Genomic DNA, 24,375 nt, shown 5'->3' on the forward strand with positions numbered 1-24,375 from the left:
AGTCATACATGTGTTAACAATAATTGAAGACCACAGGGGAGAATTGCCTAAGAAGAGATTGTATCATGAGGGACGTCCTAGAGGGTATGGTGTCGGGAAAGAGAGGGGGGCGAAAGAGACTACAATTAATGGATGATATAAAAACAGAAAGATCATACGCGAAGACGAAGAAGTTAGCGGAGGACCGTGGAGCATAGAAGCTTCTCAGCTGCGGCAAGTGACCTGCCAATAAAGGCAGAATACCTATGATGATGATGACAGAGGAAAATAATGATAACCCTCAAAACCGTGAAAAATGAGTGAAACAGCCTATGCTGCTTGACGCCGGTGGATCTGTTATCCTCGAAGAATTACCGAGTTTGGTCAACAGATGACAGAGATATGGCCAATTCCTTACAGGTTTCTCAATAGTGTTCACTACGTACCCAAACTTTCAAAGCCGTGTATCTCAAAACCATGTCAATTATAATACCTAAAATACTCGCAGTTGTAGGCATGAGGGCCCGCCCATCCCAAATGGAGTTTGTTCATTATATGTTTATTAAAACTTAACACATACAGTAATTAAGGAATGTTTATAACAGAATGTGAAAGAATATTTTATAAAAAATAAATAAACCAAGAAATGTTAATATGATTAAAATGACATAAAGTAATAATTTAGTTTGCAGTGTCATTTTCCTAACTGGATGTTCATAGCTGCGAATTGATTACTATATATACAATACATACGAGTTCGATCTTATTTCTCTTCGAGCTTTTTAAAATGATTCATAGCAATATACACATCGTCCATCTGACTTTTATAAACAGTATTTATATCCTTGTGAATAACTTATTCGTGCATGTCCTACAATCTGTGATTTTAACTTCACACACTCTCAAGATCTACATTTCAGAAAGGTAACACTGGGAAAATGATAATAATAATTTCTACGTATGTACGTATGTATATAATATGTATGTATATGTGTATATATGTATGTATGTACCATATATTAAGTTATTAGCGGTTTTATACTCTAAAACATTTTTGAGTTGCTTTTCGTATGTAGAAATCCGCCTCTAAAATGATCATGCCTTTTCCTTGGAATAGCTTGCTGGGTACATCGCTGAAAATATTATTAATTTCAGAAGTTATAAATTCATAATTAGACTTGCACCGTAAATGATGTTAGACTGTGCAAGTAATTACAAGTACATTGCTGAGTCACTTCCTCAATGCACATATTCCTTTATTACAGACACATATTCCTTTATATCATATTCTGGGCACATATTCTTTATATATCATATTCTCACATGTGTTATCAACAACTTTAATCTCTTGTTACAATTTTCGAACAAAATTATTCGCAAGTGTATATCCTAGAATTTATAAGCTTAACCTCAGAAATGTTCCACATAACGAGGTTGTTCTGTGCCCCGAGAAAATTCTTCCTGACTCAGAATTGTTTCGTAATTTATGAATTTTTGATAATAATCACCAAGAAATCGACAACTATCGTCATAAAAATGTCATACTAATTGTCAACAATCAGCAAATGTTTTATGTAACGAGAGAAACGATCTGGAAGTTAGTATCTTTGAAGTAATACTTATGCCAATGGCAAAAATGCCCACGCTTAGATACATTCGTAATTGCACTTTCTATACTGATTTGAGAACGCTGAATTCATTGTAACTATCTATAAACATACGCGTTCTTGGGGTCCTAAGAAAAATATTCTCAAATGTGGGATATAGATAACTATAAATATCCGGATTTTGAGGTAATTTTTCTCATAACTCCATGAATGAATATGTCTCAAAACAGTTCAATTGGATTCAATAACCTCAAAGTTCTATTTAAAAAAGCAATTAGACATGTATCCAAACATAACCGCTGTTACTATTGGCATAAGCGATACTTAAAATACTCCAACTTCCAGATTATATTTCTAGTTAGCCCTATGCGCGGATATGTACAAAAAACACCTCAAATGTTTATAAAAGGCACAATTCAAAAGTATCCAAGCGTCAGTACTTTTACCATTAGCATAAGCGGTACTTCAAAGACTCCAACTTTGAGATCATTTTTCTCGTGACTCTATTTACAAATATTTTTAAAACTAGCTTCATTGGATTCAATATTCTCAAATTAGCATATAAAACGTACTCAGAGTTTAGCCAAGTATAGGCAATTTTCACTAGTGGTATAATCATTAGTTCTTTCACCAAACAAACATAAAATAAAACAAATAATTCAAATAAATTAAGTAACACAAGTTATATATATATATAATGTAAATACGTATGCAATGAAACTTAAATGATAAAGGCCACTAATTATTTTTATTTATTTATTTATTTATTTACGTATTTCAGTGATTGAGTATCACTGCAGATTAATCAAATCGGAATGTTTCTCTAAAATGCAAAAATCAATATTCATTAACATAGATCTATTACGAAGGTAGGCCTGATGATATACAAGCATAACTGAATCACTAGCAATTGTCTGTAATTCTAATTATCTCTATAACCTTTTGAAATACAAGCCTTTAAAATGTAATTGTGGGTCTTCATTGACATACAATGCCAGCTGCGCAATCTTAATAATTGAAGAGTTATAATTAGTAGGTGCTTTTTCCTGAAGAATTCAACACACCTTAAATGTATGTATTATAATGGCGTTGAATAGCAACACTATTTTTGCTCAATAGCATTGATTTATATGAAGAAATGTTTTTTCTTTTCTATTTTCTTTGAAACAAACCACAATAATAATGATTTTGTTCTACGGATTTCATAAAATCATTTTAAATGTTGTGAAAATTACATATTGTAATTTCAAAAGTTAATCAAATTTAATAAAGTAATATAAATTTATGCATATGTACATTATTTTTTTTTAAAAAAAAGTAAGGGGTGTCAAATTAGACTTGAAGAAGACATAAATAAAAGTTTCAGTTCATTTCAAAGAAAATAGGAAAATAATTCCTAATAAAAATCAATGGTCTACAAATAATTGAATCGGTAAGATGCAAAAGGAAAACATTCCACATTTTGGACATTTCAAACTGAGATAGCCATTTTTCTCTTTGTACCACCAACTGTTCAAAGAAGGAAAACATTCCTTTGTTTTTGCCTGTTAAACTGAGGTGTTTAATTTTCAATGACATGCAAAAGGAAAAGATTCCAGGAATATTTTCCTTCTTGCACTCATTATACCTACTTTAGGACAGCCAAGTAAAAGAGGAATGTTTTGCTTTGTGATTATCAAATGTTGGTAGGCCTGCATTTTGTAGGATTATTTATATGTTGGTAGGTCTGCATTACTGTTTCTTGTACCTCCCTTTCTCGCTCTTTGCAGTGCATTGTTGTGCAAATTGAACTAGCAGTTAGTTGTTGCCGAGTTAAAAGGAGTACAGTTTACACCATGGAGCAATCAGTTTCGGAATCAGGTGTAGAAAATCCAGTAAAGAAAAGGAGTAGGAGCACTGGAAATCTTAGAGCAAAAATGAAGAAAGCTAGGAATGAAGGGAAAGAATTTGTTACTGATAAAGGCAAGCTAGTTGAAAGGAAGACAACAGGTGAATCTTGTGGTTGTAGGAGAAACTGTATTTCGCAATTTACGCATGAAGAAAAAGACCATATTATTTTGCACGTTTATAGTGGTAGAAATAAGAACGAATGAGACACCTACTTAAAGGGTTTCATCAGACGATAAGACGTTCAGAGACACCGATCTGTAAAAGAATCATCAAGACAAATAACATCGAGTTACAAGTATTTTGCTATAAAAGGGAACAGCAATAAACGAATTGAAGTATGTAGAAAAGCCTTTCTCAGTTTGAATGGTGTTTCTAGCAAAGCATTATTTCGTTTAGCACAATTTGTTGAGAGGAACGAACTCCCCACTGACTTTTGAGGTAAGCATAATAATCGTAAACTTATACCTGACGATGCGAATGTCAAGATCCATCAACATATTTCTTCTTTTCCCATTACGGTTGCTCATTACACATCCTCACCTGTAATTTACCTGGAGAGTGGTTCAACGTGTAAGAAAACGTATGAACTTTTTCTGAATGAGTATCCAAATCTTAAGGATACCGTGAAAACTTTGATTACAGATTTGGTCAGACCCAAGTGGATATTTGCTCACAATGCAAAGAACTAGGTCAAAAAATAAAGTTGCCCGTGCTAAATGATGTTGAAAAAACAACTGCCACTGTTCAACTTCTAATTCATAAACGTCCAGCAAAAAATTCTATTCTAAACTTCAAGAAATCAGTTCACTATGCAAAGAGAGGATGTTGCAGATATAGTTTTCTACTTCGTGCAGAATCTCCCATTTCCCTCAATAACTGTTCAGGGAATGTTTTACTGTAGAAAGTTATGGTACATAGTGTTTTCTATCCACAATCTTACAGATGATAAGGCTGTATTTTATACATACCACGAAGGTCAATGTCGAAAAGGACCTGATGAAATCTGTAGCTTTTTGATTGATTATGTAGATAACTACATTCTACAAGAAGTGAAAACTCTTCACGTGTTCAGCGATTCCTCATTAGGTTGGTCAAAATCGGAACCATACCCTCATCAGGTTGCTCTTGAGTCTAACGATGTGTGGTCGTTTTGAAGTGATTCAGAAGTGATTTTCCATTACATGGTCACAGTTTCTTACCCTGTGACAGGGACTTTGCTATAGTAAAGAGAGCTGTTCGTCGTGGTGATAGAATTTATTTGCCTTTGCAATATGACGAAATCATCAAAATGGCAAGGAAGAAAGATCCATATTTTGAAGTGAAAACAGTAGAAACTCAACAAATAGCCAACTACAATGAAAGGTGGCCCTCTATTTTTAAGAAACAAACAAAAGGCACGCAAAATCGATCCGACTTTCACATAAGCAAGTTCAGACATTTCATTTACACGAAAGATCAAAGGGGATATGTAAAAGTCTCTGTCTACATTGATGGACTGCAAAGTGATATTTTCCACCTTTACAAGGGTCGCGAGGATGTAATTCTGCCAGCAACTCCTCCATACAATCACGATATTCCTATAAACAAGAAGAAAGTACAGGATGTGGAAAAAATAGTTAAACACATTCATCACGAATACAAGGAGTTCTATGACAGAATATTACTTTGGCCCACACGAGGTGAAGATGGTGACAGATAAGATGACTATGATTGAATGAATGTGCAATATATGTGCATATTTTAAAATGCATCAGAAGTTAAAAAAAAGAAACTCAACAGAAGCATTGAAATATTTTATACTGTATCATAACATTTGTAACATTGTGCAAAGATATCAATTATATTTAGCGCATAGTACGTACCAATGAAAATAATAAAAATTTAACTTTTATAATATTTTATAACATTAAATAGCAATTTTAAACAAAAAATAAGAAAATATTTTTCTCCAAAATCAACTGAGATGTAAAATGAAAACATTCCAAGCAGTTCCAGCATTAATTACGGCATAAATTAAGATTATATCGTACTGGAAAGTAGTTGTAGAACATGAGGCATAACTAGTATTACAAATGATCAATTGTAAGTTTTTTTCTAAATAGCACCCAATTAGCGATGCGTAGTTTTTTTTATGTTTTTTTTCAAAATCATTCAACATGGAATGTTTTCCTTTTGGATCTCACCGATTCAATTATGGTGTACGCAATGGTCTCATTCAAATCATTTAACAACCGGCTGTACGATTAGTACGTTGATTTAGTATTAACACAGGGTGTAACACTAAAAGTGGCCCGGATATTAATATTCAATATTTCTTAACATTTGTTTTAGTTAGTAGGTTATTTTTATTTATTTTATTTTATTTTTGCATCACATTACAACATTATAGTACGATAATCACAACAATAGGGGTATTATAACATCATAATCACAATCACAATTACGAAATTGTTGAAAATGAGATCCTTCTTCGAGCAGAAAAAATGAAGTCTACTGAGCATGTTGTTGGTAAAACGCCATATATCATCTGGTGTTATCTGTGCAATGGCGTCAGAAATTTTGACTTTCAAGTCGTTGAGTGAGCACAGATTAATTCTGTATATCTTGTTCCTTAATGCCACCAGTCTCTTCAGAGAGATATCACACGTGGAAAGATCCAATGATCTCGGAGACCACAGGCCCTTTATTGCTATCACCTTGTCCCTGAACACTTCACATACTGTTCTCAATCTCTGGCTTGATGTATGTCTTGTTGCACAATCTTGTTGAAAAGCAAGGCGTAATCTCGTTGTTGTCCACTTAGTTGTTCCACAAATGGATGAAACAGTTGTGGTAAATAACGATCTGACTTGATAGCGCCATTAAAAAAGAATATACCGACCATCTTACGTGCTGACTCATCAAATCAAATACATTTCCTATGATAATGAAGGGAAGTTTCAAATGTTGATCTGGGGTTATTATGGATCCAAATTCTGTTACTCAGGCTATTATCATAGCCAAAAAGGAAGGGCCCTACTTCATTTGACACGAAATACAGAAAAGGATCCACCTTATCAGATGCAATGATTTCACATAACAACAACTACCTGTTTCAACTACTGCCGATACACTCTCTCACATTACATTAATCGCGTACAAAACAGGTTTGAACCGGTCGCAACTAAAATTTCTGAAAAAAAAAAAAATACGTTCAACGACCCAGCAATAAATCTTACTCTGGGTCTACTTTTAGTTCCTGCATTTCGCATTATAACTACATAATTAAAATGTATCATTATACACTTGTATATTATTATTATTATTATTATTATTATTATTATTATTATTATTATTATTATTATTATTATTATTATTATTAGGGTGCGGTGGTTCAGTGGTAAAACACTCACCCAAGAGTCCTTGGTTCGATCATAAGCTATACGAGTTTCTGGCGGACTACATCGTCTCCCTGCGTTCTCATTTCCTTCTACATTTTCATTACGCCAATTATTTTGTAATCATTCATTTTTAATAATCATCCGTCACCTTTAGCCAAAATGGCATAACCGTGGAACCTTAAACTAAAATATAATATTTAATTTTATTATTATTATTATTTAAAATAGTGATACAAGAATTAGGGTATTAAGTAAGTTTTCTTTCAATAACTTATAGATACATTTGTGGAAGGGAGAATGCTCAAAAATAGCACTAAACTTTTTTTTTTCGTTTGTACTGGATCTAAAAGTGAGGAGACAATAATACCAACCTATTCTGGTGAACAGACTAAATGATATCAATCAACGTATATGCTCAATAATTACAGTAAACGCACGAGAGAAGACCTAAAAATTTATTTATTTTATAAAATTCAATTGATTGAATCAGTAGTTACGGACACAAATATTAACAAAAAATATTATTTTATTTCCAACTAGCATAAATTACCCGCTTTGCTGTGTTAAATTAAGAAAAAAAAAGTAACATGTTCCGTTAGTCAGTCACTTTCTACTATTACTAAAACGCTCTCTGATATCGGTCATTTTCGATGATTTTTATCTATCCTCCTCCCCTCTCCATGTTGTGGGGCACGGAATCGGAAGTGTCATTGTTCATCTCAGAGACCCCAAAAATTGAATTCGACACTGATATTGGTCATTTTGATTATATATATATATATATATATCCCCTCCCCTCCCATAATTTTTGCGGGGCTGAATTTGAATTTAAATGGCATCAGAAGTGTCACTGTTCATCTCAGAGACCTTAAAAACTATAGATTCGACACTAATATTGGTCATTTTCGAACATTTGTAAGTGTCTTTCGCTTCCTTTAAGTTATATCGTCAAAGTGATATGACAAAAATCATCTCAGGTTTAAACTTCGTCTAGGTTAAAAATTTGATCGAGATCGGTCGGGTTGTTTAAGAGTTACTAAGTTTTATTTATTTTTCTGCCCTCCCCTCCCCTAAGTTGTACCCTCAAAGCAAAGAGCTAGAAACACTGTCAGGCCAGGACCGCATCAACGTTGAAAATTTGATCGAGATCGGTTGGGCGGTTCAAGAGATTAAGAGTAACAAAAATAGTCACTTTCAATTTTATAATATAAATAGGCACCACTATTAACTGTACATAAAATATAGAAGAATATATTCTACGTCACCGAGAAAACTACCTTGTTTACTATAAATGGCTTCAGGTAATGTTAGTTGAGCAAATATGTCACGATATACCTGAAGCCTTTGCAACTTCCTACAAAATTCAGCGAAAATGACGTTTACTTAGTTTTAATTACTTAATAATTAATAAATATAGATCATGCAAAACAAATATAGCGTTCTATATATAGACTTTACAAGAGTTAATCCCAGGATAGAATTTTTTTAACATTTCACCTTAAGAAGGCTAACATGAGACTTAATGCATGTCGGAATCACAGCAGCGCAATTACTCCGTGAATCTCGTGTTTATAGTCGTAGAATCTCGCCCTAAACGCGGAAAATAGCTTACACTAAAAAAATAAAACATCAACCTTCAAGCAAAATAACATAACATTTAGAGAAGGGAAATTTTCCCACAGGGAATCTATAGTGCTCTACGGCTATAAAAACTTCCCTTACAACACATTCAAGTATTTTGTTGCGATCATATATTTTCAAGGCAAGTCAAGATCTACAAAGAACTTTTTTTTTTTTTTTGCCAAGCTCAAGATTTCTAACGCCCAGAGATAACACGGAACAAGCTGCCAGTAAGGAAAGAAACGCCATAATTTACTAGACCCCTAAAGGAGACTGAGTTTTCATCTAAGGATAAGACTAAAACGAATCTTATATTTTCACACAAATTAATTTTTAAGATTGTATGTTGATTCATATTCAGTTATTTCTGTTTAAAACATATTGACGATATAGGCCTACAATATTGTCAGGAGGAGAGAATGCAGAAATAAAGAGAGAGAGAGTGCATTGACCAATTAAATCAGTGAGTAGAAAAAGGAGAATATTCCCCAATATATTACTTTTGAAAAACGAAAAGTAAAACTGCTTACCGGAAATACCATTATTTACGTAAAAATATCTGTATGGGAGATTAGTAGCGTATGTTAAGACCTTTCATTTCCCAAAACTCCAAAACCATAATGATATTGGATACTTAGTTATAGAGAAATTGTTATCGTGGAAGTTATCCTTTATTTTTGGAATGTTCTTTTTATACTCACCGATTCAATATTTACGAGGCGGGTCCGGAAAGTAAGGTTATAATGGATTGTAATCAATAAAAAAATGTATATTTGACAAAATGTATACTACAACGTATTTAGTGATACTGGGGTTTAATTGCCGACATTGTTCAAACACTTGTTAAGTAGGGATACTACTTTCTCTATTCTACAGTCATAGAATTCTACCATCTGCTGCAGTAGTCACACTTCAACTTCGTCCTTGATCTCTTCATTGTCACGAAAATGTTGTCCAACAAATGTTTTATAAATATTCGGTTGGCGTTTACCGTGTGCTTACATTGGACGAAATTACGAATCACGGCAGCTGTTGTAGGCACGTGTTACTTGCGATAGAAACATCTCCACGTAGAAACGAGGAGCAGTCGCGAGAGGAAACCAGGAGGCTGACAATGAGGACAAGTATATCGAACTTAACGCTGCGTAAGTTCGATATACTTGTCCTCATTGTCAGCCTCCTGGCTTCCTCTCGCGACTGCTCCTCGTTTCTACGTGGAGTTACGCACGAAAATATTATTTGTATGCCTACTGAGAAAATTATTGTAACTTTGCTTTACGGATAGAACTTGTACGTTCTTCAATAATTTGTAGTTTGTTTCTCCTTGATAAGCGTTCCAATATAGCTACATAGCATTCAAAAAAATATTATAAAGGAAAAAGTGGTTAAGGTAGCGCTATTTTTTACGCAGATGCAACTTGTTTGCCATGTCTTAAGTAAAACATTTATTTAAATACAATTTTGTTTATTGTACTGTATACTAAGGTTAAATTAGATACGAACTCAAAAGAGAAGTAGAGGCTGAGGTTTTTCGTTTATACATCTTTTCAGAAGTTAAATGCTTATTTAAAAGACTGAATGTACAGTATATGATAAACAGACATTTTAGTGGTGGATTCGAATAAAATTCTACTAGTGAAATTGTGGATATTACGTGGAATATAGAACCCATGAGCCATTTAACCAAAAAAGAATTCTAAGAATTTTCAATAAAATATATCTTAGAAAAGTATTTGAACTAAAAGAGATTAACAGACTACTAAATAAAAATGTCACACGATTAGTATACAGCTAATAATAAGTGGAATACATGTCTCTATTTGCTTCAGTCAATAACGAAGGAAATAAAATAGCAAATTTGAGTATAGGCTGCATAAGAGAGAATAGTTTATTCTTCTTCGCCTCGAAAATGTGTAATGAAAACTGATATTTTATCTCGGATGTTTCTATTGGTGGAGTTCTGTCTCGTTACGAAAATTCTATCCCATCTCATGCCAGGAGCAATCTTATTTGAGTGCAATTTTCCGTAGTTTACAAAAAGATCATATGATCTACATTAAAGGAAACAGTATTCAGAATATCCCTTCCTCCTTGAAGTTATTTATAAAATAATATGTAGGATCAGGTATCCACTATTGTTAGTGATTTTATTCATCAAACAAATTATCAAGACCGAAGTTTGATGGAAGACGTCGTTCGCATGAGGAAAACAGGCGATGTGTGTGGGATGTTATTTCTTACAGTTCTATTTAGGAAACCTGTGGAAAATAAATCCTAAAAATGAGATTTAAGAAAATATGTGGACATTTCTTAGCACTGTTCTTTTTACGTCAAATTATTGAAATTTATAGAAAAGATGAGGAGATTGACAGAAGAGACAAGTGAAACGAGAACTATTTCACAAAACTCTTGCTTCACAGAACACAATGAATTGTCTTCTCAGAGAAATAAAGAACAATGCTAAATTAAGCTCATTAACGGTTAAAATGAGGAAGCACTGTCAAAACATTCGTATTGAAACATTGCAAAGTCTACAAAAGCAGAATTTGTTTTACAGAATTCCAAGAAGGAAGCTGTATTCTAACAAGCAAAAAGTGAAAAGATCGATTTAAGTTTGATTAAAAATACATTTATTAAAAAGTGGAACATTTGAAAATTGTTATTTTATCTGACGAAAGAAGCTTCAGTACAGTAAATACATTTCAGTTCGAATGGCTAGTGGTTTGCTTGGAACTAGACAAAAGTTGCTGCTGAGCTACGAATTTGCAAAATGTCAGTATCATGATATAGCAACGTATGTCGACTGCAAGAGCAAGAATTCTGCTTCGGCAATAGTGCTATGATTAGGCATTTATATCATAATGTCCAAATTGAGGTTTGAAAACAGAAATTACTAGAAACTTGATAATAATTTTACTATTTATAAGGCACTAACCTAAAACACAACACTTATTTAGTGAGAGTGTTATGCGAACTGTTGAAGTATTTACAACTAACATCAATGTAATAGAAAATATGACGAGTAAGGTAGATGTAAAAATATTGAAAGACGGTATTTCTAGCAGGAAAGTGAATACTCTATAGAAAAATAAATTAGATAATAATTATTAATCACAGCTACTGTTAAAAATCAGTTTCTCCAATGCTAGAGAATATGATGAAACCAATATAAACCATTACGAAGAATTTACTATTTGCTACTTTATTGGTGTCATTCGAATGTTTGTTTCTATGCTTATTGAATTTATGAGATTTAATTTATACTTAATTATTTGCAAATTCTTTCAGCTTGTGCATCACTGTGAGTATAATTATTCATACAGAAATGTTGTTTTCTTTATATATTATATATGTTAATTATACATGTACATATTATAATGAATTGTAAAAATTACGAATTCTATAGGTAATTTAACACTACATTGTTCTGAATGTAAGTTACTGGATAGAGTTTCAGTTTTGATGAAATAAAAAAGGTTTTTTTGTTCCCAAAATGAAAAGCCTACATGAGTGAATTTAAATACACTAAATATAATGAACTGAAGCGTACCATTACAGTACAATTAGCATCTACATGTTATCCTTCCTTGTTTTTCGTAGCCTCTGGGTGCGTTTATGTAAACAAGATGCTTAGTGACGCAGAGCATATTGAACGTGGAGTGAATGTATCTGATGAACGATTGTATGTTACTCAATATCAACTTAAACAAACAAAAAGTTTATCAATATGCATGATTTTCGACTTACTGGATTCTCTTGTGTAAAAATTGATGTGCGTGGTTCTCGAATTTTAATTATCCTACTTTTGAAAGGAATAAAATATGAAAACAATTGGTGGAGAGATTTCATGAAACATATACGTGAAAGGTAAGAAAGAATTATTGTATTCTGTAATTCGATAGAAAATAATGTTTCTATTTTGTTGACTAATGGTAATATAAATAACATTTATTAGAGGATCATAATCAAATACTTCATATAGTTCCGTCTGTTTCAATCATTCCTTTTAATAATTCTTTAAATTGAAATTTAATGATAGATTTACGAGCACTGGAATAACATTTTTGAGTTGTTTGCTAGTTTTATTACTACAGATTTACAGAGCCATATTGAAATATTAAGAGAGATGATTTTAATTGAAATATATTAACACTGTCCTATAAATTGCAAATTATTAATTTTCTTTCTGTGTCAATCAAAAACTAGGTCCTTGCTAGGGTTTCGTCTTCTATCAGGGATAAAGTTTTAGAATGTGTTCGGTTTTTGGTATTATAGTTGGGCATTAGGTCAACCGTACAACGAGACCGAGAATCCTATTATTACTAGTTAAATATTTTTTGAAACATGTCTTATATATTCTTGAGTGACTAAATGAACAAAAAGAGTACTACCTATACTACCTTAGATCAAGTTATTTTCAAATTTAGTTAGTAGCTCTGACATAGACTTGCAATGATAAATGTGCTGTTGGAAATATACCTAACAAATAATGCATAATAGATCCATATACAGTATTTTTCACTTGCTCAGTCAGCAATGTTCTCTATATGTAGACACTTGTTTTGTATTACTTACTCATTAAGGGTCACTCAATAACTTGGGTGAAACGCAACGACTTACCTAACGATCTTTACAATTACTCTTCTCTATAATACTTGTCACTTTAGTGTAGCTTTTATTTATTTATTTATTTATTTATTTATTTATTTATTTATTTATTTATTTATTTTGCTTTATGTAGGTCTATAACACTTTTATTAGCATTTGTTCCTCACTCAGATTTCATCTCAATCTTTGATTAGCTGGATTGAAACACTCCAATCCGTAGGAATAAAATCTACCTATTTTCTCGTTTCACAAATGAGTCAATCCGTTTGAAACCATCTAATCTCACATTAACAGGCTGCTGGCAAAAATTATTATTATTGTTTACATAAAGGTGTACTATGTTTAGAGAGTAAGAAACAAGCATTCATTCATTTTTCTAAATGTTCAGTTTTCTTTGAGCAGCCATTTCATGTGAGCATGAAAGAATATTTTGCATTTTACCAAGGGTTGCAAGTAAATGCTGGAGCTGTTAGTTTTGAACATATTGATCTCACACAAACAAACAAACAAACAAAAATTGAAAGAGAATTAAATGTACACATTTTTAGTCCCAGTGTATATTTAATCCTACAACATTACAACATTTACAATATGTATATTTAAAAACTTGTTGGAACTTTGAAAAACGCAAATTGTAATTTTTGAAATTAAAAAATTCATACAAGAAAATAAAACTTACTGTTATTATTTGTTTCCTTTTATATATAGGCTTTGTGTTCTACTACTTACTAAGAGAGTTTGATACTTAAAAGTCTCATTCTCTTTCTGTTATGGGTCTTGAAACATTGCGCTTTTTCGACAATCGGCTACGTTCAACCTGAAATATCTCAAGAGTGACACACTTGAAAACTCTCAAATTTTTACAAAACAATTATTTGTTGTGTAATAAATAAGTGGTTAAAATTTGATCACTGAGACTTAACTAGTTTATGTGTTATTTTTTAAAATTAAATGAAATCTTTAAGTGCCACGGTTATGCCAGCTAGGCTAAAGGAGACGGTGATGATGAGTAATGAATGGAATGGTGGAATGAAGGAAGTGGGAGAGAACCGGAGAACCCAGAGAAAACCCACGCACACGCTGTTTGTCCACCACAAAGTTCACTTCGCTCGAGCTGAGATCGAACCAAGGACCCCATGCATCAGAGGTGAACACTCTACCACTGAGCCACCGCGGCCCCCTATTATATTTTTTTTTAGGTGACAAAATTCATAAAGTAGTGGAAGTGCTATTTAACTTACTGTTTGAGCAAAATACAAAAGAGCATAATTAACAAAAAAACATTTCTTTTGTGTGTGTGTGTGTAGGTGTAGGTGTAAGGTGAAGAAAGAGAGGTTAGCTATCCTATCCTTGCTTTACGAGTGACAAAAATATAGTTTCACTAGGGAAAGTGGTAAGAATGCCTGCATGTTCAGGTATATACATAAAAAGTAGTCGGTAAAAATCGAAATTTATAAAAGCGTTTCGCTCATTACAGCAACGCGTCGCCGAAGTACCACGCACGTGCCCTTTAAGCTTGTTCAGAGTTACTGTCAACGCAAGATCTCAATACAAAATCAGGTGATTGAGAACCTCTTACCCGTGCCGACTTCAAAGATGTTTTTTGTTTGTTATCTTACGTATATTGGTTAAACAATAAACTAAATTGTACCTCCTTTTAATAACGTGGTTTCAACTCCATTATCAGTTTAGTTGTACCTAAGTTGCTAATATAAAGAATTTCGCCACGTACAAAAGAACTGCTGTTCAATAATTAGTCAAGTATCAGATATTCAATTTTAACCACTTATTACTACACAAATTGCAATTGTTGTGTGAAAATTTGAAATTTTTCACCTGTGTCCCTTTTGAAAGATTTTCGAAATATTTCAGGTTGAGCATATTTGATTTTCAAGAAATCGTAATGTTTCAAGACGCTTAACAAAAAGATTAGATTCTCAGGTACAGGGTATCAAACTCTTTAAGGAAATAGTATGCTACGAAGCTTATATCTTAAAAAAACTTAACGCTAAGTTTTGTTTTCTTGTTTGAAAGTTTTAATTACAAAAATAAAAATTTGGATTTTTCAAACTTTAACTTTCAAGAATTTTTTAGTCATTTGTAGCGTAGTAAATTTAATTGTACATAACCTAAAATAATGTTTAATTAGTTTAATTTTGTTTCAAATCGTCTCTGTTTGAGATCAATATCTTTAAAAAAATAACGGATCTACAGCGCTTACTGCAAACCTTTGTAAAGCGCAAAATACGCTTACGCGTTTACACAAAATGGCCACTCAAAGAATAACTCAACATCTTAAACAAAATATTAATGAAAGCTTGTTTTCTACTCTCTAAATACTGTAAATCTTTGTGTACTATAATTTAAAAATAATAAATTTTGCCAGCAACTACCATTAGTCGATCTGATTTGAATTTGTTCACATTCAGGGGCGTACCCGCCGGGGTTCTACTAGGTCCGGACCCCATGAAACTTCCTAACTCAACATACATTTGTACATTTTCTCAATAAAACTATTCTTGTTTAACAGGGAAATGATTTATGTAGTATGAAAGTTTGATTTTCAATTCATCTGTACTCTTTCTCTTAAAAAAAACAATCTAGTTGTATCATTTTCTTCTGAAAATAGATGGAAGTATTTTACAATTACTTGTTGTCTTTTCACGTACATAATAATACCCGTTCAATACTACATAAACGTAGTAACTTGTAGTGTTGGTCTCGCCTCACAGTTTGAAGCCTTCCCAACAATAATTTCTGGGTGCGTGAAAGAATATGTCCAAGTTATTAAGTGACATATATACAATAAATAAGAACAAGATTTTCATTATAAGTGGAAAATAATTAGTGATTGGAGTTTAGCATCCCTATCAGCACAAAAACTACATGAGATGTGAACCTAGAACTTAACGTGAGTACCGAGCCACATGAGCTCCGTACGGAGATCAAACACATGTTTCTCGTACTGAAGGGGATTACGCTAACCATAAAGCCACAAGGGAGTTCTCATCTTATCATTTTTATCAAAATATCACTGAACTTTTTCTAAAATAAAATGTTTTCCTTTTTTTTTTGCTTCCTTTACTATCATCATAATAAACTTTTACCGATTACTCTAATAAATCAATCCTTCTCTTTTGTTATCTCAAACTATTACTTTTTACCCTCTTGAATATTGGTATAGAATTTCCTTTTAGCATGTATGAAACAAAGCTTTAGCTAATACCAATGTTATCATAAAGTTTTCTACGTGTCTGCATTAGTAACAGACTTATGACAATCTTTAGGTATAAAATCTGTCCATTTAACCGTACAGTACAGTAGCATCATTTCAGACTTGGCCAGGGAACAAAATTGTCCAACTACATAAAAGTTTCATTTTTATGTTAGTATATTAGGATACTATTTATTGCAAAGCATTTGCTTTCCAGACTTGAGAAAAAGGGCAATTTCTCGCCAGCCCACCACAAACGAGAGCCCAGGTTTCACGTATTTAATAGGATGTTCGAAAAATGTTGAAATTCTTAAGGAGTATATAAATAAGGAATATGATTGACATGGTAAGGGAGAAGTGATCATGGGAAGGATCAATGTCGTAATACAATCTCCTAGTCACACTTTCTGAAATCGTCCCACGCGCTTTTCATATCAGGAAAAATGGCATAAACTCTTTCATTTTGTAGATATCGTAGAATTTCGGTTACTTTCCTTATTGCGACCCTGTTCTTTAAGAATTAAATCGATAAATACAGGGTTATTTAAAAAAAGAACATATTTCAAATATTTATTTCTTCCAAACTACAAAAGATAGAAACATAATTCGAACGTTACTTGATTAAGAAAAGTTTACAATTTATTGTTAGTAATTATGGTGTGCATTCAATATGAGCACCGTGTGTTACACGACAAATGTCAAAACGGTGGCTCATTTCTTGCCACACACGAATCAGCTGGTCTCTAGTTGTCGAATTCACAGTTTGTATGGCTTCATGTGCACACGATGTTTTAGAACTCGCCATTCGTTGAGGAATGTTAAGTTCTTTGCTTGCTCGTGATGTGGATTTCTTTGGGCTCCTTTCATAAAGTGTACGAATACGCTCGACATTCTCGTTCGATGTGCGTGGACGTCCCGTGCTTTTCCCTTTGCAGATGCAACCATCTTGTACGAATTTTCGATGCCACTCGTAAATTTGCTTATGATGCGTCGGTTGTTTATTAAATTGATGGCGAAATGCTCGCTGAGCTGCAAAAATGAACACAAGTTTTGCCAATTGTAGCACACAAAAAGACTTCTCCTGTGGTGACGCCGCCATTTCACTACAGACAAACAACAACAAACAACAGCGCCAATGCGGCCGTGATTGGAATTTCTATCCGGGCTGTTTAAATTGCCAATTTGTCTTAATCAAGTAACCTTCGAATCATGTTTCTATCTTTTGTAGTTTGGAAGAAATAAATGTTTGAAATCTGTTCTTTCTTTTTGAATAACCCTGTATATCAAAAATAAAACAGTTTGAAAGGAATACTTACAGGTTCATGTCGTTTCCTTGGACTTCTGTGACAACCCATGCTGATCCACCGAAAGTATCCACCACAACTTTATAATTTCCCAATTGCATATTCTTCATGTGAAGTGCCACCTCAATTCGACAAGCATCACCCGAACTCATAAACCATGGACTTTCTATGAGCATCTCCCGCATTCCAGTTTTAATGTGCAAGTAGAGAAAATGACCTATAACAAAGAAAAACAGAAAAAAAATATTAAAATTCATTAAAAATTTAGTTATTATTTTTCATTTCATTAGTCAAAACAAAACAATCCTTTCGATTAGTTTGAAAATGAAATGAAATTTTTGAGTTTTACGTCTCACGGTTATGCCGGCTAGGCTAAAGGAGACGGTGGTGATGAGCAAGGAATGAAATGGTGGAATGAAGAAAGTGGGAGAAACGGGAGAACTCCGAGGAAACCGACGCACACGGTGTTTGTCCACGACAAAGTTTAGTGAACGCTCTACCACTAGAGATGAACGCTTCACCACTCCGCCACCGCGGCCCATTTGATTAGTTTGAAATAACGCTTATATAGTAGTTAAGAGAAAATATGCTGAACATGGAAAGTGTATCAATGAAATAGTATGCTACTCTGTATGTTATTATTAAAATGTATGTGAACGAACAAAACGTTTAGAGTCTGATATCAGAAATAATAATAAGCGAACTAAATTATATTCATTTTTTGTATAACTTCCGTAAAATTAATTTATTGACAGTCGTGAAGTTCTTATACTGTTAATGATAGAACGTCCAAAATCCTACCAGAAGAACCTAGCGTTCAACGGCAGTACGCACAGAAACGGTGAAATTGGATAGTTTCTCGTACTGCCAATAGGATGTACTCAGCGACGGATATAAGACAGTTGTCACCCGGAACAAGAACTCGCCTTAACGTGCCCTCCTGACTAACCAAACCGATTACACCTGATATTGGCAGCACACAGTAATTCTGCTATTCCATTCTTTCTTCAAGAGGTAAAGCTTGATTTCAAAATTGTTGTACATAATTTAATTTTTAGTACAAGATAAAACACCAAACTAATTAATATTTGATTGCCAAATAAATCTGAGAGTAGTATGCTTGACATATTTTTTTAACTATAAGAATATGTGCAGGGGTAAAAGAGGATCTGAAAAGGTAGGGGTGACGTCACGCCGTCTCCCGCTTATAGTCTTAAATTTATCATAAGAACTGCAAAATGACAATGTTTTCGAATTATAACGGGATGTGCATATGTGTAGAATGAATAAACAGTCTGATGTTCTGGAATATAATATTTAATTATGACAAACAGGAAAGCTGTTGTCTCGAGTATTATACTCGGACATTTTGCAAATCTCTTAAATTGATGAAAGTTAAATGAAAATACAGAAAGCTGGAACTAAAATTTAACTTTGCGGGCTCCTTTGGCTGCAAAGGTTTTTACAATGTCCTCAAAAGATAGCTTTGAATCTAACTTATGCTCTATGGATAACGATCCGAAGGTTGGTAAGTCATTGTTGTCTTGTTAAGTTTCTGAGGTATTCTTTTATGATCTTTAGTTTGCTAAAACTCCTTTCTTTGCCTAACACTAAAAATAAATATTTGCCAAGTATTGCGCCCCCAATCCAGCGCCCGGGGCACAAATCCCGTTGACCCCTTAGTTACGTCACTGGATATAGTAGATATAATTATACAGTACTGTAGTCCTAAAATTTTCACACAATATACGCTGTTCTGTGAACATCTATGAACATCTGTGGCATAAAAGAAATAGTACTATTATAATGACTAAGATTAAGCAGAGGATGTTAACATCATCATGGCTGGTTCCAAGTTCACGTTGTGCAAGGAGGAGGGACCTCAAATAAAATAATGAGGCATTCATGGTACTTAAGCATGAAGCACCTACACGCAGTATTTAAAATACCAGCTTGGGGATAAGAAAAATATTATCTACTGTACTATTTAACATTACCTTTATTATAGGGTAGTGTAACATGGCAATGAACCCAGCTGGAAGAGTGATGGAATCCCCTACTGGGAGAAAAGAGATCAGAAGAGGCTGTCAGCCTCCCAAACGGGTCAATGACATGGACCATTAGTCCCAAGAGTGGGCGTAGTACCTCACCATGGTTATTGCTGAGGCAGACTAGGCCACATCTACTGCAGGACAACGATTGCTGTGTCCTAAGTAAAAATATCTACCTGGCATAGATGAACTCCCATTCCTACCAGTAATGTATGGTGTACTTCTTCCGGAAAATGAGGAGGCAGGTGTTCGGACTCTATACCTCTCAAATGGGTGGTAAGACGTATCTTTGAATCAGCGAGATGGTTGATTGGATATCTGCCTTTGGGCGCTGGTTGAACGGCAAGCAGTACACAGGGTCAGGATTCAAGTTCCCTGTGTTATCCTGAAGTTTTTGGTTTGGGGTAGATTCTACTGGGATGTGGTCACTCTGTAGGATTCGGTAAGGTGGAGTTATGTTCTTCAAGGGGTGTGTGAGTTTGCTTTATAATGCTTGGGTGACATCACTGCGTATGGTCCTCACTCATTGCGGACCTGATTGACCGCTAATGGATGAGAAACTGTGAAAACGATCACTGTGCAGGAGATTTCTCCTGAAAGCCTTTGTGAACACTATGCACATACGGACCGGAAAAAAGTGTAAGGCACGTTTCAGACCATAAAGAGTGCGGTTCGACACCCTCGTTATTGTGTTCTTTCGTTATTAGCTTTGATGCCAGGTCCGTTGCAGAACACGTAATTGTATTTTATAGATTTACTTTATAAATAAGTACGTACAGTATAGATTATTTTTACAAAATGCAATTTAAATACTTTGCAAAGACATCCATAATATTATATTTTGAAAATACAATATGATGTTTCTTATTCTTTATTAACTCTACTGGTTGTATTATTATATTGTAACTAATTAATAAATTTGGAAAACGAAGAATAAATAACAACATCAACAAAATATTATGATTTCAATATATAACAACATTGCCGCCGTGCTAGCTCCGTTCTGTCTTATAAGCAGGCCACAACATCGTGCTATGTTTGATTAGTCACCCTTCAGTAACGCCTTTGATTCCTTTGGCTTTTTCAAACTTAATTTTCAGGCAGTAATAAATGAAAATCGCAAAGGAAAAGCTGACAGGAAAAAGTGACAAAAAGGCCTGTCAGAAACACGATCTAGAATAAAGCCTTCTAAATGAAGGCTTTCTGAGTTGGACCAATGTCGTGTAAGAGGAGAGGAACCTTACTAAATTTTTCTCATCTTGTAATCTTAACGGTTGCTCAACTGCCGCAGTAGGCGCTTTTATGAATTTACAGCATGATAAGCATGTATACTTAATCTTTACAATCAGAAGATGTATCGCATTCTTTCCAGTGCTGGATTAAGTCTTGAGTAACTTTGGTATTGTGGAGTAAGGGAAACACTATTGATTGGAGTGAATTTTTGATTTAGGATCGTAACAATGTAACCAGGTCTTACCCCTTTTTATAATTTATATCCAAAAGTAGTTCCAACCCATAGTTAAATAATTTGAACTTACAAGTTGAATATTTCTTTCGGGTTGTTTTATTGTTTTCCCTTATGACATGTTCCTAAACCATTTCCAGACCATTCCCCAAAATTTTGTGATGATTGGAGCAACCACTTTTGTAATTCGATTGCATAAATAAATACTTATTTAAGAATAGCTAATGAGTTTTTCTGAAATTGTCCTTCCCGAAGTAGAGCTAGCTAATAGTTTGTCGCAGGTCGATAAATTCAACCCATGTAAAATCATCTCAAAGTCAAAATAATTCTCAAAGTAACTTGTAAACATTTCAGTTACCTCTATAGTATGTAAAATTTAGTAAGTTTGTCGGTTGATTGGTTGATCTCAAGTACCCTGTGCAGAAAGCACTTTCGTTAACCATATTACAGCGAGAGAAGAGATCATGAACTAGGGTCTGTGATTCTAATAGTTATACGTCGAGTTATAATACTTATATCGAGTGATGCCATACTAGGGTAGCTAGGATTCTCTTACGGAGGGATTTTCGCTTACAATCCTATAGTCGTTGTCTTTCTGTTTCACATAAGAGTCATGGATTTGAGTTTTCACATAACATTGAAAGGGGTTAGAGATACTATGATACCAAGGACTTTCCCAGTAAACAACGAAGGTATAAGGCGATGCCCTACACTGGGATTACATTTGTGTGCAGGTTCTTTCTCCGGGATAGAGGTGACACGAGATAGCATGATGTATAAATTATGTAGTTCCTCGTTATGAAGTTTCCGCCATTTCCCATTCCCGTTCCTCTTGGGTCCGAATATTCGTCTAAGGATCTTGTTCTAAAATAGTTTCAGTCTGTGTTCTTCCCTCAGAGCAAGCGACCATATTTCGCAACCATACAGAATAACAGGCATGATTATCGGTTTATATATGTTAAGCTTCACATTCCTCGACAGAATTCGCAACGACAAGAGATTTTGAACCGAATAGTAACACGAATTCCCTGCATCTAGTCGACATTTAATTTCTTCGTGAATATGATTTTCGTCTGTTAATACTGATCAAAGTATCCACTTTATCAAAAGTATTATTTAATATTTTAACGTATCCATAATTTCCTGAATTACGGTCCCGACGCACCTTCCATATATTTAGTTTTCTCTGGATTTACTTCTAAATCCATGTCCCTGCAAGCGTTTAATAAGATCTCTGCATTTCTGTCTATTGTTCTCCTATCGTCCCCTATTAAATTTACATCACCAGCATATGCCATAACCTGGTAAATACCGTTCAACTCTAGACCCTCGTTGCTATCTTTGATTTTCCTTATAGCGTATTCCAGAACAAAGTTAAACAATGACGAGAACGCATCTCCTTGTTTCAGGCGATTCTCGTCGTGAAAGCTCGTAGACATAAATGCTGCTACCCGGACTTTACTTTGGGAATTTTTAAAGCATATCTTATTTAATCTAATTAGTTTTCTCGGTATTCCAAGTTCTGAAAGAACGCTGTATAATGTTTCTCTCCTAACCGACTCGTACACCTTCTTAAAATCAATAAATAATCGATGTACTGGGATATTGTATTCCTACTTCTTTTCGAGTATTTTAGTCCAGTCAACGAAGGCCAAAAAACCCTGATTAGAAAAAAAAAATCGTGTAGTTCTGAAATTTGGCACAATTGTTGGGGGAAGTGTCTTAAACAACATACTAAAAGTCCCCGTGGGTAAGGGGTCGGCAACAGGGTGAGAGAGGGATTTAATCCTTTTAATGATGGGATTTTTTCAGGAGTTTGGAAAGTCTTTGTTAAGTAGCTACTGCGTCAGCACTACTCACCCTAATTGCATGATTAGTACGTCATTCTCTTCAAAACAAGGCAATCTGCTAAATGGAACCTTGTCCATGGTCCTATGACATACACGGAGAGGGAAATTTGTAAAAATATCGGGAAAATTTTCTTTAAAAATCCCCTTGTAGAAGTTTAGGGCCTTCTAGAGAAGCCATGGGTAAGAGCACGCGGCCTTAATGTACCCTGGAATATACATTAGGGTATTTATGATAGTTTTGCATGATACCATTCCTATATATTAGATATTCACCTGGGAAAAATATTTCCCTATCCTATTTGATTATATACGAACGGGGTAAAAATAGGGTCTAAACTTTCTGGACAAGGTACTTTTTATTCGAATTGTATGGTTAGTATGTCGTTCTCTTTAGAATAAAGAAAGCTTTCAAACGCAATATTGTCCATGCCCAGTGGCGTAGCAGCTGCCCCCGCAACCCCCGCAGTGCGGGGGGGCCCCGAAGTATAGGGAGCCCCGAAGTCTTGCGATGAATAAAGATTTAAAGAAGTAGAACTTCAAGCTTACTACTGTCGGCTTTACAACTAGGACCCCTTCTCTATACTTTGCAGGGGGGCCCGCAAAACTGTGCTACGCCACTGTCCATGCCCTTATGCAGTGGCGTCGCCAGGCCGTTTTTAGTGAGGTTTTAGCCCCTCAAATTAGATCTCAAGCCACCCCCCAAAACAACGCTTAAATAGTTTTTCATGTTATATTGAGCAATTAATTATTATAATAATTATAATAATTAATTTCACATGTACGAGAAAAAGAACACACTTAGTTTTCCTCGGATTAAAATTACAATTACAAAGAACTCCGAAAATGAGCGTATCATTTCCAAATAAAGAGCAAAAGTCGTGTTTTATAAAACAAGCGTGTCTATTTACTATTTTGAGAAGTCAAAGCAACTATTATTATATTAATATAAGGGAATGAGTTATAGTTCAAGCCCCCTCAAAGCAGAATACCTGGCGACACTATTGCCTCTATGACGTACAGGGAAAAAAATTAAAAAATGGAGAATATTTATAAAAGTCTTTTTGGATTTTGAAGCCTCCTAGGGTGGTCCTGAGTGAGAATGTGCGGTGCTAGTGTTTTCTGAAAAACACGTTTATATTAGGTATTGGTAATGTTCTTGCACTCCACAATCAGCAAGAGTTTTCCTCTTCTTTGCAACCCGCCAAATTAAATCTTGTCTTCTCTTTTAGGAAGAAGAAAGGATAAAGAGAAAGTGACGAAGAAGTTAACAGCCATCTCCCATGCTATCCTCTCAACCATTAGACCTCGATATCTCCAATCCCACATAGCATCGCTCTGTTCATTCACAGAAAGTTTGGATCGAGAAACTTGGTGAATCTGCTGGCAGGCTTGGGATTCAATGCATCA

The 24,375-nt window shown here is 34.2% G+C and overlaps 1 protein-coding gene across 1 annotated transcript in view; it reads right to left on the reverse strand.

The window, feature by feature from the left end:
* Alk (Anaplastic lymphoma kinase) overlaps positions 1 to 24,375 on the reverse strand; it is a 1,262,077-nt gene that overhangs the window by 630,329 nt on the left and 607,373 nt on the right. The window contains exon 3 of the mRNA XM_081725826.1: positions 17,615 to 17,819. Coding sequence (XP_081581952.1) covers positions 17,615 to 17,787 — 173 coding nt within the window. The 5' untranslated portion in view covers positions 17,788 to 17,819. The remainder of the gene's footprint in view (positions 1 to 17,614; positions 17,820 to 24,375) is intronic.

The sequence above is a fragment of the Thermobia domestica genome, chromosome 9, assembly GCF_964235325.1.
Source record: "Thermobia domestica chromosome 9, izTheDome1.hap1.1, whole genome shotgun sequence".
NCBI lineage: Eukaryota > Metazoa > Arthropoda > Insecta > Zygentoma > Lepismatidae > Thermobia > Thermobia domestica.